Raw genomic sequence first — 17,031 nt, forward strand, 5'->3', positions numbered from 1 at the left:
AAAATTGAGGTTTTAAAATATGCCTGTATTTAATCTTCTCATCATTTGTTAGTAAGTATTTTCACTAAACACTCATGTCACAGGTGGGGGCGCTGGTGCCTCCACTTAGTCTACTCTTACTCTGAGGAGCAAAACGTATCTCCCACTCAAAAGATGCCAAAACTCGTAGAATCGAGGTATAAAATGTATTAGATTTATTGGTAAAAAGAAATAAAAAAGAAAAGGAAGTCCTTGTTGTTGATCGCCTCAAGAGGCTCTGGCAGAAGATAAGGTAGCCTGGTTCCTCTGGTGGCCGCTGATACTGGCCTCCTCCAGCAGGGGGAAGGGGGGTTATCCGGAGACTGCTGGAATAGTCCGATTGATTATTCTGCGCACACTGGACATATTCCTATCGCCCACCCGGGACTGCAGGGTGTTCCAACTAGTGCATGAACGGCAAAATCTGTAAAACAGTGGAACATGGGCACACCACACATCAAACTCACGTGTGCAAGTGTAACACAACTGTGGATAAAACCTCAAACTCAGGTGTATCAATAGGCCGAGCAGTCCGGGCAGCACGTTCCACAAGCTTGACTGCGTAGAATTCACGGTACTCAGCTTCGGCGAAAGTCCGTCTCCGTGCGCGCTGTGTTGCAGTCCCTTGCTCCCCCAGTCCTCTCTCTCTGCTTCCAATCCTCTCTCTCCGCTTCCAGTCCTCTGTCCGCCTCCAGTTTCAGTTCTCCTTCCAGTCCCAACGCCCCTTGATTGACGGTGATCTGAGTTTAAAAACCCTCCCAATCCCCCGGTTAATTGCGACCAGCTGGGTGCTTCCCTGCTGCACACCTGCAGCTAGTTGGTTTAATACGGTACTGAATATGGTCCCCGTGACACTCAGTTGTTCTGTTGTTCAGACAATTCCATAGTTAGCAGTTCTGTAACAATAACATCAGACCACTTCATACTAACAATGATTACAACAATTATGTCTAGCAATTGTCAAAATGTTACATGTACTCAGATTGGATCAATAATATATAATTTAAAGGTAATCAATTTAACACTTTTAGATCTTTCACTTTAAAATGCTGTCTGCAATAAATGAGATGACGTTTCCTTAAATTGACCACACACACACATATCATTCACGTTCACGTTTGAGAACAAAAGGACATACCCGTTTAATTCAGTAGTAAGTTGCATCCAACCAGGCAAAGAAAAACAACTCCACCAATGACATCTGGGCGATAAGCAATGGTTGGATAACTGGATGAAAATCTTCAAACAGCTCATACGTTGGCAAGCCAGCTTTCTTGGACATGAAGCAGATGAAGCCCCTCTGATGCGAGCCACAAGTAGACTAGAGCGCAGTAGCAGAAGCAGAACTTTAAAACAACAAACAATTGTTGTTTCCATTCTGACGACGCAAAGAGGTCTTGGACATCAAGAAAAGGTTTAAGTTCCAGCCGACACAGACGCGCCATAGTAAAGCCCTGAAGCACAGTGGCAGAGGCAAATAAATGGGGCATCCAGAGAGCTAAGACATAGGGCGCAAGTAGATGCGCTACTTACTGTCAAAAATAATGGCTCTGTTGGTGATGCCTGCTTTTGGGTCAGCGGATGGTGGGTTGGTTGGTGAAAGTGTTTGAGATTGTGGGCACTCTAAATACAATAAAACATGTTTTTGAATGAATAGCCTACATCATGGAGCAATATCTTATTACTTTCTGAGAACAAACTAATTTAAAATTATACCTGTCTCGAAATTATGAATGTAGCCATGCTTTCCTTCCATGTCAATACTGCTGCACCCTGAATGACCATCGATAGGAAGGTACACTCGACCATCCTGATGGCATGGCACACCAGTCTGGACAATGCCATTGTCGCAGTTTCTCATTCCCTTCTTCTGACTCCAGATCTTCTCGTCTTTGCACCACATTGCAGTAATCTGGCCAATGCATTCCTTACAGGTGATGCAGGTGAAGCTCTGCTGAACAGTTGCTAATAAACATAGACATGTAGTTGTTGATAATAAAAAATGAGTTCAGATGAGTAATAAAATATAGCGTTAATGGAAGTCAAACCTCCTGCAGTAAGAATAGGCAGTTCATAACACGTATTCTTTATTACAAATGAGCCTAGAGTATGGTAAATACTGATTAATTCAAAATGCAAGAATAGCTTACTTCAAAATATAAAATACAAAGTGGGAAAAGGAGATATCTGCATTCAATCTGTCAATAAACAAATGTTACTTATTTATGTCTAATTCCTTGCCATCAGCACAATCAATTGGACTGATCCCGAACACTAATGCAGCTAAAAAACTAAATACATTAGTAATTACAATACACTTTGAGCGCTTTCAAAGTACTTCCAAAAACGTTCTTAACTCACCTGCCAGGGCACAGAACCGTTTGGGGGAAGTTTTCGGCAGCCTTAAGCGAACCATCTTCCAATAAAGACTGCGAACAACGACGCAACTGGAGGCTGTAAGGCTTATAAGGGAGAGAGAGAGAACATATCTCTCTGTGCTTTTTAGAAAACGAATTGCCATTCAGAGAACATCGTTTTCAGGTGCCCGCCCTTACATTTTACGTGAAGAACATGTCTACAAACATATCTTCAAATCTTTGGCTTGTCTACAAACTGACGTCACATCATCATTAGATTACACCAGAGCCATAGAAAAAGATTTTTTCTTTTTCTATGGCTCTGGATTACACAACCCGCTGACATGAAGTTGCAGTCTAAGAGTGCTACTCTAAGAGTGGCTGGAGAAGGGTTTGATGAGACCCGGCCAGCTCCATGGCCTTAACCAGGCAGGTGTACATATTAGACATTCAATATTGACAACAAATATATAGACAACTGTATTAGACTTTCTCTGGTATTGCACACTTGTCGTTTTTTATGTAATGTGACAGGGCTGACCGAAAACATGGGGACAGTTGTAAAATACGATTTATTCGTAGAAAACATTTCTGTTGCATTTAATGTTTTTAATCAATTAATGTGAATGATAATAACTTGAGCTTAGTGTTTTTTTTCTAAATAACAATTTTCAGAATAACATTTTGGACGAGTTAATACGAGTTAATATTTGGCTGAGGACAGACCATTTTTCAGGGTTTGTAATTTTTAAAGTTTTTAATTAAGAATAAAACACCCAAGGACCTAATAAATTACATATTCCTTGAAAGCGCAACTCACAAAAATCACCCATTTAGTCATTTTTTGTCAGTTTGGGATTATACAAGTTTTCTTCACTATAACATTTCCATACCAAAGGTCCTGTTTTTGTAGTTTAGTAGATTAAACAACCCACTGTTTTGAGAGGGTAACACACAACTCCAAGATTAATGAACAGTTCAGTCAGTGGTAGTAGCGGACAACATTTTTTGTGAATAAAGAAAAACAAAGATTGCATACTGCCAACACGAGTAATAAGTAATAAGATAGAGAATAACAAATCACAAGGCTGATTCTCATAAGCACTTAGGAAATCCTTGATTTCTCCCACATAGTTCACCTATGCAAGGTGCATTTTATTTTATTTTATTCATGACTTTGTCACTGGTCATGAACCAGACCTATGATGAAGAACAGAGTTCTGTCTGTCTCTCACTAACAGAGTGCAGTCAAGACACTCACATATAAGATTTGAGCATTTATTGATAACCACCATAGACATGGAAATAGGTTTGACTTTGGTGGAGTGGATGTATCTAGGGGAAGCACCCCCTGACTCTAGCATTAGCGAGCAACATACATAGATATGAGGAATGAGGCAGGGAGCAAATAGAGAAATAATCCCCCCTGATGGACAGTAGCTATACAGACAACACAGGGAGAGGGGGATGGTGGGGGATGGTGGGGGTGGTGGGGGTGGCAGCAGCCGCCTTATCGGACGTGGGCTAATGGGTTTGAAGCAGGCTAACACAGGTGGATAGTTAATGAGTGTAATGAAGCGCGCTGCATTTGAATTTGATGAAGAAACTCTCTTCAAAGTATTTTCTTTCCATGGATGAGTCTAAAGATGAGGTGACTTAAGACATTCACTGTCCTAGGTTGTTCTGCAGGAAAGGGCTGCGGTTGGTCAACCCATCATGTTCATCATCCTTTTCATCTGTTCCACCTCTGAATGGACCACAATATTTAATTACAAATCTGTCATTCAAAATTCAATTCAACATTTGTACATTTAATTTCTTAATTAGTTTCTATTTTCACTAACTTATCAGTTGTTCCGCCGTTCAAATGTCTTCTTTTGCACCTCAATTTTCTCTCCACAAGCCAGTAAATTGCACCACCAAGGACACCAAGGACACCAAGGACACCTACAACTGTGGGGTCAAACAACAAGTTAGAAAACAGTAAATAAGAAGCTTGATTAGAATGTAGAATAACAAGCAAAATAACATTAGCAAGCTTGCATTATGGGAAAGAAAGCTAATAAAGACAGCTCTGTTGAACAAGACTTTGAATAGCTGAGATAGAGGGCACTTTGGGTCCTACTTACCCCAAACCACCCAATAAATCTGAGCTGGGCTGTTGGTGTTCTTTTCAGGTGGTGGAGTGGCTGAAGCATGACTGCTTAGTGAATCAGCTAGGTGGTGAGAGAAAGCAGGTTATTTCAATACAGACTGATTTCAATCCGTTAATATATATATTTAAGTGCGATGAAAATCGATGCAATGTATAGGTATTAATATACACAATTACTTACGATTCCAAGCTTGAATGAGTTGCGCATTCCCGAATCGTGGACACACTAAATAAGGAAGATTCCCTCATGAACACATTATAAAATAATACACTGCATATACTGCATGAGAACCCTTTTCAAAATCCAAACAGTACCTGTCCTTTGATAGTCAATGCGAACCCCACATCCCTCCATGTCGATCTTGTGGCACACCTGATCAAGAAGAATGATGACCCCACCACCGTACTGGCAAGGCACACAAGGCTCTAGGTCTTTGCACATCGGCATGTTTTTCTTCCAGAGCTGTATGTCGTCTGTGCCGTTGTTCCAATATATGCCAGTCAGAGCAGAGCATCTGGAGTTATTGTAGACAGCACACTTTGGCCCATTCAACATGGTCTCTGCAGAAATCAGAGTTGCCTCATTACAAAATGCAAGGATACTTTGAAATACAAAGCACAAAAGGAGAAAATCATTTTACGGTTGATTCTCTCCACAACCCAAAAAATTGATACTTACCATCCATAAGTGGTTTACTCTCAGTTATGCAGATTATGCAAACAGCGGCAAACACAAACACTGCAAAGAAACAATATACATCAAAGGGAAACCCACATATAAAATATAGATATGACACTTATAACTATGGAATCCAGAACTCACACAAAAATGGCTCTTTTGTGATCATTTTGAGCAGTGCTTTCATGTTGACGTTCCAACAGCAGACTACTGACTTCATCACGGCTCCATGCTGGGGCTCAGCCTGTCGTCTGCGTCTCCGTCTGCGCTTTCTCTTGGGCGAAGCCTTCTTCTCCTTCTCCTCCTCCTGGGAAACCTCTTCATGTTGTCCCTCAACAGCCATCTCCAATTCTGTGACCTTTCTTTCCGGAACAACCCCTTCCTCCTTTTCCTCGTCATCCTTTCCTTCCTCCTCGACACTCTCAGCACTGTCCTCTTCCCCCTTTGTAGACCCTTCAACATCAGCATCACCATCTTCCATCTGTCTTCTCCCTGCACTTTTAAGCTGATTGACCTCCGCTGCTGTCCCCTCTTTCCTTTCTGGATTCTCATTCTCCTCCTTATCCCCTATAGGTAGGCCTCTTCCATCTCCATCCTTGGCACTCCTATCCTCATATTCCATTCCCAAATTACTTTCTCCTCGCTCTCCCATCTCCCAACTACAAATAAACTTGTCATAATATACAGGATTATTAGAAGCCACATGACTGTTTTTAGATGAATCCTGTGCAAAGCTAAAGACAGACAGAAAATAAGAATCCATTGTAAACGGTGATTAATATGGTTTCTTTTTCTAAATGACTTACCTGCCCTGGCTTTTGCTCTTCTGGTCCTCCTCCACGGGAAGCCGTGCCATCGTTAAGATATCTATATTAAGAATTCAAGAACTCTGTGAGAAAACACTCTACTTACTTTTCCTCTTGGCAAAATGTAGATATTCAAACGCTTGAGTTGGCAAAGACAGGACAAAAAAATAGCCTATGTGCCAGCAGGGGCGTGTCCAGACAATTTTGATAGGGGTGGCACAAGGGGTGGCCCGCCTCTGACTGGGCATAGCCAATCATATTTTAAGATATTGGGGTGGCCAATCAGATTTCAGGGGCCCGTGCCACCCGAGGCCACTCCCTGAACACGCCACTGTGTGCCAGGGGTGATTCTTTTACACCCCGTAGGCTACCGCCTCAGAAAATATTTGACTCTGCAAGTACCACCAGGACCAACGTTAAAATGCAGTAGCGCAAACCTACCACTGGAGCTACACACAGTTCACTTGTAACTATCGTGGATGTTTGCATGCGCCATTACCTGGCAGGGGCAGACTGGGAGTAAAAATAGGCCCTGGATTTTAATCCAGACCGGCCCACCAGATCCGGGCCTTTATACACCACCACAGCGAGCGCCCTGCTAATGCATGCACATTCTGTGCCTGATGTGATTGATAGTTAGGGGACTTCCACGAACGAGCGAGCACGCGTAGTGCGCGAGCAATTTTGGGGGGGGTTATTTGAGCGAAAAATAGTTTTTGGAGCTTGATGTAAAACTAACAAACATAGCCGAAGGTAATTAAGTTTACGTTTCTTAGCCTGGTTTTCCTTCTTTATATTAGCTTTCGATCTGTCAGTGTCACTGTTGTGTGTAAGCGGCACTAAGGGCTGCATGGCTCTGGGGCTGCATACGTTCATTTGGAATAGACCAACCGTCCTGTTTGAAAGGGGGGCCGGCCAACTGTGTTGCTGGCCAACCTTGTCGCTCAAACTTTTGCCGAAATTGTTATTAGTAGGCTAGTAAAACAATTTTAAGGCAAGCGGCCCTCCGGCCTAGAAGTGCTTCGCCCCATCGGGAATTCACCCGGTGCTCTCGATGGCCAGTCCGCTACTGCTACCCGGGAACATCGGGGGTGCCAACATTTATTATAGGTTTGAGAAGTAATCTGTAATCTTGCACTAATTAAATACTGTGTATTTTTAGACAAATGTTGCGTAAAAGTGATATTATGATCGATATTGTGAGTACATAAGCCCAAGTCTGCACGTGAAATGTGGGAAGGCAGGCGGTGCAGGGCGTTAAAAAACGCTGTAGTTATAGTATCTAATTATGATTTAAGCTTGTAACCCATAATTTTGATTTAGTATCTCATAATTATGGCTTACGTATCTCATAAATATGACTTAGTATCTCATAATTATGACTTTTACAAAAAAAATTACTGGCGGAAATGGGCTTCCATAAAACATCGAATGTTCCTTCCTAATGAGAAATCCTTAATCAAAATTGTATTAACCCAAGTGAACAGCTAGCAGAATGCATACACCACAATGACCAAAACTGATCAAAGCAACGTGGAACTTTTAATAGTTTAAGGCGAAATATTAAAGCATAGACTACAGTAACTTACCAGATAAAAGTAATGTCAACGAAGTTAAAGCCAAATGGGGGTAGCTCGAAGTTTGATAGAAACTGTATTCAACTTTCCGATTGTTCCTACTTTTCACCTCAAAACAAACTCTTTAAATGAACGATTCCGACACTTCTCCACGTCTGACAATTGTTAATGCGCAGTTACAGACTACTGACACATTTAGTCATTTAACCGCCAACATTCTCACCACGCCCAAAAGTCAACACTAATCTGAACACCTTACACTTTTTATTAGCGCATATTCAAATCTCCGTTTAAGCTATATTTTGAAAACTATAAAGCCATTTGTTTAGATAAACAATTATCACTTATAGAGCATCAGATTTATATCTATAATCTGTACAAGATAAAAACCACACTATGAACCAACTTAATGTTATTCAGTTGAAACATAACGCTCTACAAAGCCATATGTTCAGCAAAATAGTTATTATCACTAAAAGGTCATCAAATTTACACCTATAAGCTGTACAAACTTAAAACCACACTGAATGAAGTGATTATACAGTTGAGGTTGTTTGTATTCACCACAGAAAGATAGACCTACTTAATCTGCTGTTGTTTAGAATTGTCTTCCAGTCCATGTGGCTGTTGACATTTGATAAGGACAAGGTATTGATACAAACACTTGGTTTCAGAACAAAGCACACTCCATGGCTGGGGTGGTGTGTGTGTGTGTGTGTGTGTGTGTGTGGGGGGGGGGGGGGGGTTATTATAAGGTCATCAAACTTACATCTATAAGCTGTACAAGCTTAATAAAACTAAACTATGAACAAACGTAATAACAATAGGAGTGATTATACACTTGAGGTTGTTTGTATTCACCACAGAAAGATATAGGCCTACTTAATCTGCTGTGGTTTAGAAGATAAGTGCCTTCCAGTTAATGTGGGTGTTGACATTTGAAAAGGACATGATATGACACATTTACAAACACTTTGGATTTAAAACAAAGCACACTCAATGGAGGGGTGGGGGTGGGGGTGGGGGGGGGGGGGTAGGTCAATAAGTTGCAGTCCGTGATATCAAAAAGGAGGTACAAAAGCACCGCTCTAAGAGGGGCTGGAGAAGGGTTTGATGAGGCCCAGCTCCATGGCTTTGACCAGGCAGGTGCGTGCTATATCGATCACAGGCTGTCTCTTGGGGTTGTCCTCCGCCTTGCCAATCACTGTGAGGATCTCCAGCATCTCACACTCGATCAGCTTCTTGGCCAGCTCGTTGTCGTCCGAGTTGAGCATGTTGAACACGGTCACCAGGCCCCTCTGCTGGATCTCTGGGTTGTCGTGGAGACACAACCTTTGTAGGACCTCTAGCCACTGAGTGGTCTGTGGAGAGAAGCAGTCAAGGTCAGTCATATGCTACATTCACACATTCAACATGTGTGTTTTTGATTGGATCTTTTTCTACATAGACATGTGTCGCTACAGGATATTTTTTTAGCAAGCTGAGCTAAGGGGCTGTAAGGACTAGCTTCTCTGAGCAGATAGAAGTCACGGAATGCACGGAATTCAAAAACCTTTGAAACGATTGTGGGGAAAACCTTTGAAACCAACTAAGGGGAAAATCAATGATTTCCTGTGTGCTCATGTTAACCACAATCAGCCGCAGTTCAGCCTCACATCAGATCAGAACATATTATCTTAGTATTTGTTCACACATTCTATCCTATTATTCATTCCCAGATATGTGTTCCTATTTTGTGTACTGATGACAGTCATGTATCTGCCTGAGTGTATAATGTTATCATTCCCTGAGTGTATAATAGTCTGTTATCTTTTATGAAGTTATCTTAGTTTTTCCAAACAGAGAGAACTTTCTTCCACAGAGCCAGCTTCCTATTGTACCTGTATGAGGGAGAGCAGGAGTACAGTACATACCACCAGGGTCATTTTAGTGCACAGCTTCTTCTGGGAGGCGGTAAGCATGGCCAGGGCCCCTGCGGCCGCTCTCTGCAGTTTGTCATCATCCTCACTGCACAGCAGCACCAGGAGCTTCAGCTTGTCGTTCCCATCCTGCAGGTACCGCTCCTGAACCTGCGGCAACACACACACACACCATTAAACCAGTGTTATAACGAGCTAAAGTGTGTACTTCACTTCTTCGTTTCCAACCAGGGACAACGTGCCTTCGGCAAGCTTCTTTTTGACTCTGTACAGAATTAAGCTCTCACCTCTTTGCATGTCACCAGGTTACACATGCATTCCGTAGCAGCTACTCTGATCTGGTAGTGATCTTCAAACATGTAGTTCTCAATCTCAGGTAGAGCCTTCTCCTTTAGAATCTTCACTCTGAGGGTGTGAGGAAAGAGTTAATACAGAGTTAATACAGCCAAGCATATCCTGTCTTGGCGATGGTCGAGCCACCCCACCCTGCCTGGAATTACCCTTCTTAGCTATGCAGAAATAATCTTGCATACCAGCTTCAAATGAGGATAGTCAGATGGCTTTGCGGTTAGGGAATCAGACTAGTAATCTGAAGGTTGCCAGATCGATTCCCGGCCATGGAAAAATGACGTTGGGTTCTTAGGCAAGGCACTTCACCCTACTTGCCTCGGGGGGAGTGTCCCTGTACTTACTTTAAGTCGCTCTGGATAAGAGTGTCTGCTAAATGACTAAATGTAAAAGACCGTGTGTAAAAACATGTGCTAACCTTGCATCACTTAAGATAACCGGAACAGTGTTTACAGTGTTGTCGTGAGGCAAATACATTTGATAAACATCACATTGTCTGTGAAGCTATACTGTAACACTATTCAGACACACTGGCTCACTAAACGAACAGTACTAACCTCAGCTTGTCGCTGTAACCAGCCAGGTTGGTGAGACTCCTCAGAGCCTCGTAGTTTTCCAGCCCATCTTTGTCTGTGCCTAACAGGTTTACAAGAGGACGGATTACCTCATAGACCTGTTAAAGAGAGGGGGGAGAGAGGAGTGAGGGAGAGAGAGGAGAGAAAAGGAGGGGGAGTGAGGGAGAGAGAGAAAATATACAAATCATGAGTCATCTCTTAGCGGCTTGCCTTCCCGTACAGCTAGTAGTTAAGCATACAAGAATAAGTGAGTGTTTGTGAGTGTGTGTGTAAGTGTGTCTGTGTGTGTCTGTGTGTTTATTCGGAACAAAAAGATTTGTTCCAGAAAGTTCTCACCCTCTCTCCAGGGAATGCCATCTCTGGGTTGGTCACAGCTGCAATCTTGGCCAGCGCGTGGCTGGCCCTCACCTTTCCTAATTCTGTACCCTCCAGAGCCAATGGGATCAGGGCCTGAGGGTCACACAGCAACACATCAGACAGTGAGGTAACAAAAGACACACAGAGATACATACAGACTCCACACACACACACACAGACACAAATGCAACATGACACAATATACACACATGCTGTGTAATGTGTTTCCTGATCCTGTCGCACCTTGCCACCTCCTTGTGCCACAATGGTCCCACGATCCCTAGGGTCTGCTGCCAAAGACAGGAACACCCTGATGGAACACAGAGAGCGCGCTGTCAGGTGGACGGTAGGTAACGCGAGCCCTGGGGAAGCTGGGTCTCAAAGGGAGGTCAGATGACACACTTGACCCGGACTCACCTGGCCAGCATTTCCTTCGTCTGGTCCGTCAGGATGCAGTTGTCTGCTTTCACCATGACGGTGAGAGCGGATGTGACTCCGGCCTTCAGCATCTTCTTCACTCTCTTCTCGATGAAGTCCTTCTTGTCCTGAGGACAAACAACAGACGGTCGTACTGCAGTTCCGCCCTCACTGTCGCGCCCCTTGTCCTGTGAACGCGAGGCTCTTGTCGGGCTGTGCTGAGACTAGTAGCTGTTCTTCTGCCTACCTTGGGGTGCTGCTCGGGCACATGCTGCTTGGAGAACTGGGCCAGTTGAACCAGTTCTGGAAGGATGTCCTTCTTGTCATAGCTGTTGGTACAGTTCACTAGAGTGCAGGCTACAGAATACAGGATGGTCTTATCTTTAGACTGTTGAAACAGGAAGAAGGGGGAAATAATAGATATTGTTTGCTCCCAAGCACCAAGGGCCTCTGAAGTTGCCATAAAGAAAATGTTAACTTGTTCATCTGGGTTCACTCTCTTTCACCTTGGCTAGTTCAAACATTGCTTTCATGGCAGCCTCATCTTCCACAAAGTCGTCTTTCACGTCAGCGTCACTGGTTAGATAGGCCAGGCCTTCTATAGCCCACTTCCTGGTCCTCACATCTATGGTGGGGTTACACAACCACCTAACCCACAAGACGTGATAAGAAGACGTTAAAAAGCATGAAGCTCACAGTTACAGACCAAATTTGGTCTTCCTTCCTCCTGTCTGACACTAACTGGCAGTCACCTGATTTTTGAAGAAAAAAAAGTTGGTCATGTCTGAGTTTGTTGGTCATGTTGGTCAGTCATGTTTGAAGCTGGTATGCAAGATTATTTCTGCATAGCTAAGAAGGGTTATTCCAGGCAGGGTGGGGTGGCTCGACCATCGCCAAGACAGGATATGCTTGGCTGTATTAACTCTTTCCTCACACCCTCAGAGATGAGTGCAAACAATAGTCTTGTTTGATGAATCAAGGATTTTACAGTAATTAGTCGATAGCTGGCACAATAAACTGATAAGTTACAGACTATAATTGATTTAGATTATTGTGGTTGACCAAGTTAATACTGTTGGTTCTGGACCTCACTGTAAAGTGATCTGCTAGGCTGATGACAACGTACGTATCAATCACTCACTTTCTGCATTGCTTGGCAAGTTTCTCTGTGGATCCCTCTGCAAACTGCCGCATGCTGTAATCATCCCCTCCGGCGGAGCCCAGTTTACACAAGCCCTGAGAGAAAGGTCAGACATGTTTAAACTTATCCTCAAATGAGCTCATACTTGCAGCATCTTTTCAACGTAGAGGCTCTGTTACCGTACTGCCATTGTGGAAGAGCAATTGCAAAACGTGGGCAAAAAAAAAACACACGGGCTCCCTCGAACGTCAGACCAACTCACCACCAGGGCACGGATCTTGATCTTTTCATTCTTGGTCTTCTTGTAGATGTCTTTGAGCAGCGTCACACCATTGGTAATGATGAAGGAGGCTTTGCTCATTTTGGTGGAGGAGTGGATGAGGGCCTCCACAGCCACCATCTGGTCCACCTCGCGCTCGGAGCCGCAGAGAGCCACCATCATCTCCATGATGCCCTGCCGGCCCACCAGGATGTTGCCCACCTCGAAGGGGCCCTGCAGCAGGCCGGAGAGGGCGTTGATGGCGTGGATGTTCTTGTCCATGTCCTTGGGGTCAAACTTGCTCCTGTGAAGAGGAGCGCAGAGGGAATAAGAGTAAAGTGAGACACAGAGAGAGAGAGAGAGAGAGAGAGAGAGAGAGAGAGAGAGAGAGAGAGAGAGAGAGAGAGAGAGAGAGAGAGAGACACAGGACCAAAGAGAGAGAGAGAGAGAGAGAGAGAGAGAGAGAGAGAGAGAGAGACACACAGGACCAGAGAGAGAGAGAGAGACACAGAGAGAGAGACAGAGAGAGAGAGACACACAGGACCAGAGAGAGAGAGACATAGAGAGAGAGAGAGAGAGAGAGAGAGAGAGAGAGAGGGACAGAGAGAGAGAGAGAGAGAGAGAGAGAGAGAGAAAAAGAAAAAGAGAGAGACAGAGACAGAGAAAGAGAGACAAAACAGGAAAATAGAGTGAAGGGGTATTAGTAGGTTGTAAATAACTTCATAAAACATCCACATACCCACTGTCAACAGATCTGTTGGCACTGGGCCAGATAACCGATAACAACAGATAATCTGTTGGCACCATGTGACTCACTTGATGTACTCGTCACAGATGTCCCTGTAGTTGTCTCTCTCGGGGTCACAGCGCAGGTCGTCGTACAGCTTGTTGAGGAGCACGCTGGCTATCAGCTGGGTGTTTTCCGTCATCGGCAGCTGGTCTGGAAGGTCCGGGATCTGGCCACACACCTTGAGGATCTTCTTCAGACCTGAGGCACACACACATCTTCAAGTTCCCTATTTCTATTGTGTTTTGTACACGTTTTGTACACTGCACAGACACTGTATCATTTGACTGTTGACGTGACAACCATCTGACAAAATGAAGCAGGTTAACCCAGTTACACTCAGTATAAGCCTGGTCAGTAAAGGAACAAGGCTCACCGTGGTCAATAGTGAAAAGGGTTCTCGAGTGGTCAGTATCTTTCTTGTCCTTGCGAGGAACATTCTTGCAGAGGAGGTTTAGGGCTTGGTCTCTGCCATGTCCAGACACCTTCCTACCACCCACCATTTCCAGCAAGGCCAGCAAGATTGTCTTCAGGTCCTTACTAGCATCTAAAGAAAAGCAGACATAGCAGGGTAGAATGTGGAGGCTACAATACCAGGAAATACTTCTAGCAGTTAGCTAGCTGGTAGTTGGCTGCCAAAAGGATTATGTCTCAGCCTTACCAAGCACCAGGGCCTCCTCCTTTCCATAAATCCTTTTATCTCCACCAGTGAGGGAGTCATTGATACACTGGAACAAGTCACACGTTGCCAATGCCAGGTCCTCATTGTCAACTGCCATAACGCTGCACATTTTGTCAATTCCCACCATGTGAATGATGGCCATGGCCTGTAGAGGAGGACAAACGCGTCCCAGACTTAAAGGATGTGGAGACATACATCATATATGGTAACATGTGGGTATAGGATGAAGGAATGCCCAAATGGATGCCATGAATGGGTTAAATAGGTTAGCGTCGCCCATTTAATGCCAACTTATTTGACTGCTTGGTGTTTGGCTCCCCCTGCTGGAAGGTTGGTAAGGTTGGGTTTCTCACCCGTGCTTTGTGCCCCGTACACATGCCAGCCAGGGTACGTATGGAAGCCAGGACCATCTCTGGCTTTCCTGTCTCCATCATATTTATTAGCAACGGAACTCCATTGTTCTGGAAGATTCTCTCAGCGCCTGCATCCTCCCTGGCCAGAACTATCAAGTTGTTGGCAGCCTAGACAGAAATAAAAGAATGTTCATACCAAGGTCTCATCAGGCATCAGGATTGAACTAGGATATGTTAAAACCCCACTAAAGAAATTACAGATTGTATCATGTTTGAGTTTTTTTGATTATTAAGATTTTTTTTATTTTTATCGACGAGGCCAACCAAAGATACCGGTATTTCTCTCCTCTGATGTCATACAAACCTTTTCCAATTTATCCTTCTCCATTTCCTCATCAAGGAGAATGTCAAACATGTTCTGTACTCTTGAGTCTGTGGAGAAGCTTGTCTTGAGCTGTGGAGACAAGGACACACAGTCTCAGCGCGTCTCACTGGATCGAGTTACTTTTAAACAGTCGGTTTTCTAACTGTAGTAACTAATACAATAGTATTATTATTATTAAAATGTGATGTGAAACAGCAGACCTTTGCTTGGATCTCAGCTCCCAGCCTACGCAGGGTTTCCAGGAAGGTCTTGTTCTTGGGCTCGATGGTGGCACACCTCTGGACGTCCTTGAAGGCCATGTCCAGCTTGCCCAGCTTCTCCAGTGCCTGGCAGCGCCGGTACAGGGCCTTGATGTCGGCTGCATCAACGTCAATGGCTGTCGGAGAGGCCAGGGGAACGTCAGAATCAGAATGGGATTCATTCGCCATGAAAGTTTGCACAGACAAGGAATTTGCTTTGGCAGGAAGGTGCATACAATTTAAATATGTGGACTATCTATACTAAGGGTGCATAAACTAGCAGTACTAAGTGGCATTAGAATTAAATAAAATGTACAATAAAATAAAATATCAGTTGCCTTAATTTACAATATAAAAATACAAATATAAAAAATAAAAACGTGTATTTGGGTTCTGGCGTATCAAGAGCCTCCTGTGTTAGTGTATGTAAATGTTGTGCTGGTTGAGTGGTACCTTTGGAGGCATCAGTAGCCGCATTTGTGTAGTTTTCCTATGAATCAAAGAAGGATGTTATACAAAAGAAGTCACGGAGGCCTTTTCTGAACAGTCGATGACGACTCCTAATGAAGCTACAGTGGGTAGTGAAGGTGTCTTGTGTGTTGTTACTAGGTGGCGTGCCCGAATGTTTACGCTCATTCAACGAGCTGAGGAGTTCACCTTTTTCAGGTAGCAGGCCGATCGGTTTCTGTAGATGATAGCCAACACCTTCTTATCCTTGCAAGACTTGACGGCTTTCGTGTAGCAGTCAATGGCCTGGTCAAACTCTCCGGCTAGGAAGTGCTTGTTACCATCATCTTTCAACTGGATTGGGTCTTCCATCTGAGTAAACAGAGGCTGTTTTAAAAGTTTCTGAGAGTCAAACTGTAGTTTATATGATGTGAGTGTGCTGTTCTTCATTCAAAGAATGGTATTAATCTTGCATCGCTTTAATTTGTCATTGAGGTTTTCAAAACTTATTAGATGTCCTGTATTGTAGTCTATCCCATCCGATTCAAATTCTCATGTGCCATGTGATAGATCAGACAGTTTAGAACGTATCAACTCGGTTTGCTTACAGAAAGATTAACCTGATCAATTGCAAAAATCATTTCATATCACAGACTGATACATTTGCCAAGGAATCAAGTTTACACCCAGAAAGAGGATTCAATACATTCGCACATGAAAAACAAATACTTACAGCAAATGTACATACAGAAATAACAATAACTTACTGAAACTGACTTAACTTTATACTCTTACCGTTCTCACTATTCAGACACCCAATGAACTGAGTCTCCTTCAGCAAATGGCCAACACATGTTATCTACTCCAACTTTAAATGGCAGCCCCTCATGCCTTATTTGGGCATCATTCAGTACCCCAGAGGGGGGCACTTGCCCACTGGCCCACTATCTGCTCCACTATGCCTGCTGACAGACAACCACCGTCCACCCTTGCAGCCATGTGTTCCTAGCTGCACTCAGCAGAACGTCCTCAGCAGTCCTGCACGTCAGTCAGAAACCCCTCAGTTTGAAGTGCCATGACATACCTCTGTCTGTGTGCGGTGCGTCCTCTCCTTCACCTTATGTTTGTGTTCTTTGCTTCGCTCTGGGTTGTAGAGTCTGGAGCTTTCCAACTTGGTGGTTCTGCTTCAGGAAAAAAAACTGTTTGTCTTAGGGAACCCCCTCCAACACTACAATTTATATTTATGCGGTATCTCTCTGAGGTGGGATGGGATCAAGAGGGGTCCATTTTGAGGAGGGGCGAGGGGGATCCATTCAAAACAAAGTCAGGCAGCCGTTCATAATACACCAATAGCCTGCACTTGGTCAATTGCATTAATTTCTACATTTGAATACCCTGTGTAAAATAGGATAAAGCCAGCGGTTACTTATTAGGACAATAATAAAAGTATTTCAATCTAATGCATGGTAAAGGGGTCCCCCCAGTAGCATGGTCTGGCCCAGATAACATCTATTTAAGGCATAGGTATGA

The 17,031-nt window shown here is 43.8% G+C and overlaps 1 protein-coding gene across 15 annotated transcripts; it reads right to left on the minus strand.

Annotated features, from left to right (window-relative positions):
• Window positions 1–171: 171 nt before the first annotated feature.
• Window positions 172–16,727, minus strand: unc45b (unc-45 myosin chaperone B). Of its 15 annotated transcripts, none has more exons than XM_047048141.1 (31): window positions 16,586–16,727; window positions 15,712–15,873; window positions 15,508–15,544; window positions 15,016–15,191; window positions 14,795–14,884; window positions 14,431–14,598; window positions 14,057–14,222; window positions 13,772–13,942; window positions 13,425–13,596; window positions 12,612–12,912; window positions 12,350–12,444; window positions 11,715–11,856; window positions 11,456–11,596; window positions 11,209–11,336; window positions 11,035–11,101; window positions 10,771–10,884; window positions 10,417–10,532; window positions 9,799–9,916; window positions 9,506–9,661; window positions 7,605–8,953; window positions 5,354–6,076; window positions 5,210–5,269; window positions 4,846–5,091; window positions 4,712–4,756; window positions 4,505–4,591; window positions 4,220–4,328; window positions 2,380–4,122; window positions 1,735–1,983; window positions 1,552–1,641; window positions 1,157–1,219; window positions 172–742 (listed from the first exon to the last, which is right to left on the minus strand). In XM_047048141.1, the coding sequence occupies exons 2-20, from the start codon at window positions 15,871–15,873 to the stop codon at window positions 8,681–8,683; spliced, it is 2,793 nt and encodes a 930-aa protein (XP_046904097.1). In that variant the 5' UTR covers window positions 16,586–16,727; the 3' UTR covers window positions 172–742; window positions 1,157–1,219; window positions 1,552–1,641; window positions 1,735–1,983; window positions 2,380–4,122; window positions 4,220–4,328; window positions 4,505–4,591; window positions 4,712–4,756; window positions 4,846–5,091; window positions 5,210–5,269; window positions 5,354–6,076; window positions 7,605–8,680. The 15 variants fall into 15 exon arrangements, with proteins under 15 accessions (XP_046904097.1, XP_046904096.1, XP_046904094.1 ...); XM_047048140.1 differs by having other exon boundaries at window positions 172–914; XM_047048138.1 differs by having other exon boundaries at window positions 1,157–1,339.
• Window positions 16,728–17,031: the final 304 nt, after the last annotated feature.

This window comes from Hypomesus transpacificus, chromosome 24, assembly GCF_021917145.1.
Source record: "Hypomesus transpacificus isolate Combined female chromosome 24, fHypTra1, whole genome shotgun sequence".
Classification (NCBI taxonomy): domain Eukaryota; kingdom Metazoa; phylum Chordata; class Actinopteri; order Osmeriformes; family Osmeridae; genus Hypomesus; species Hypomesus transpacificus.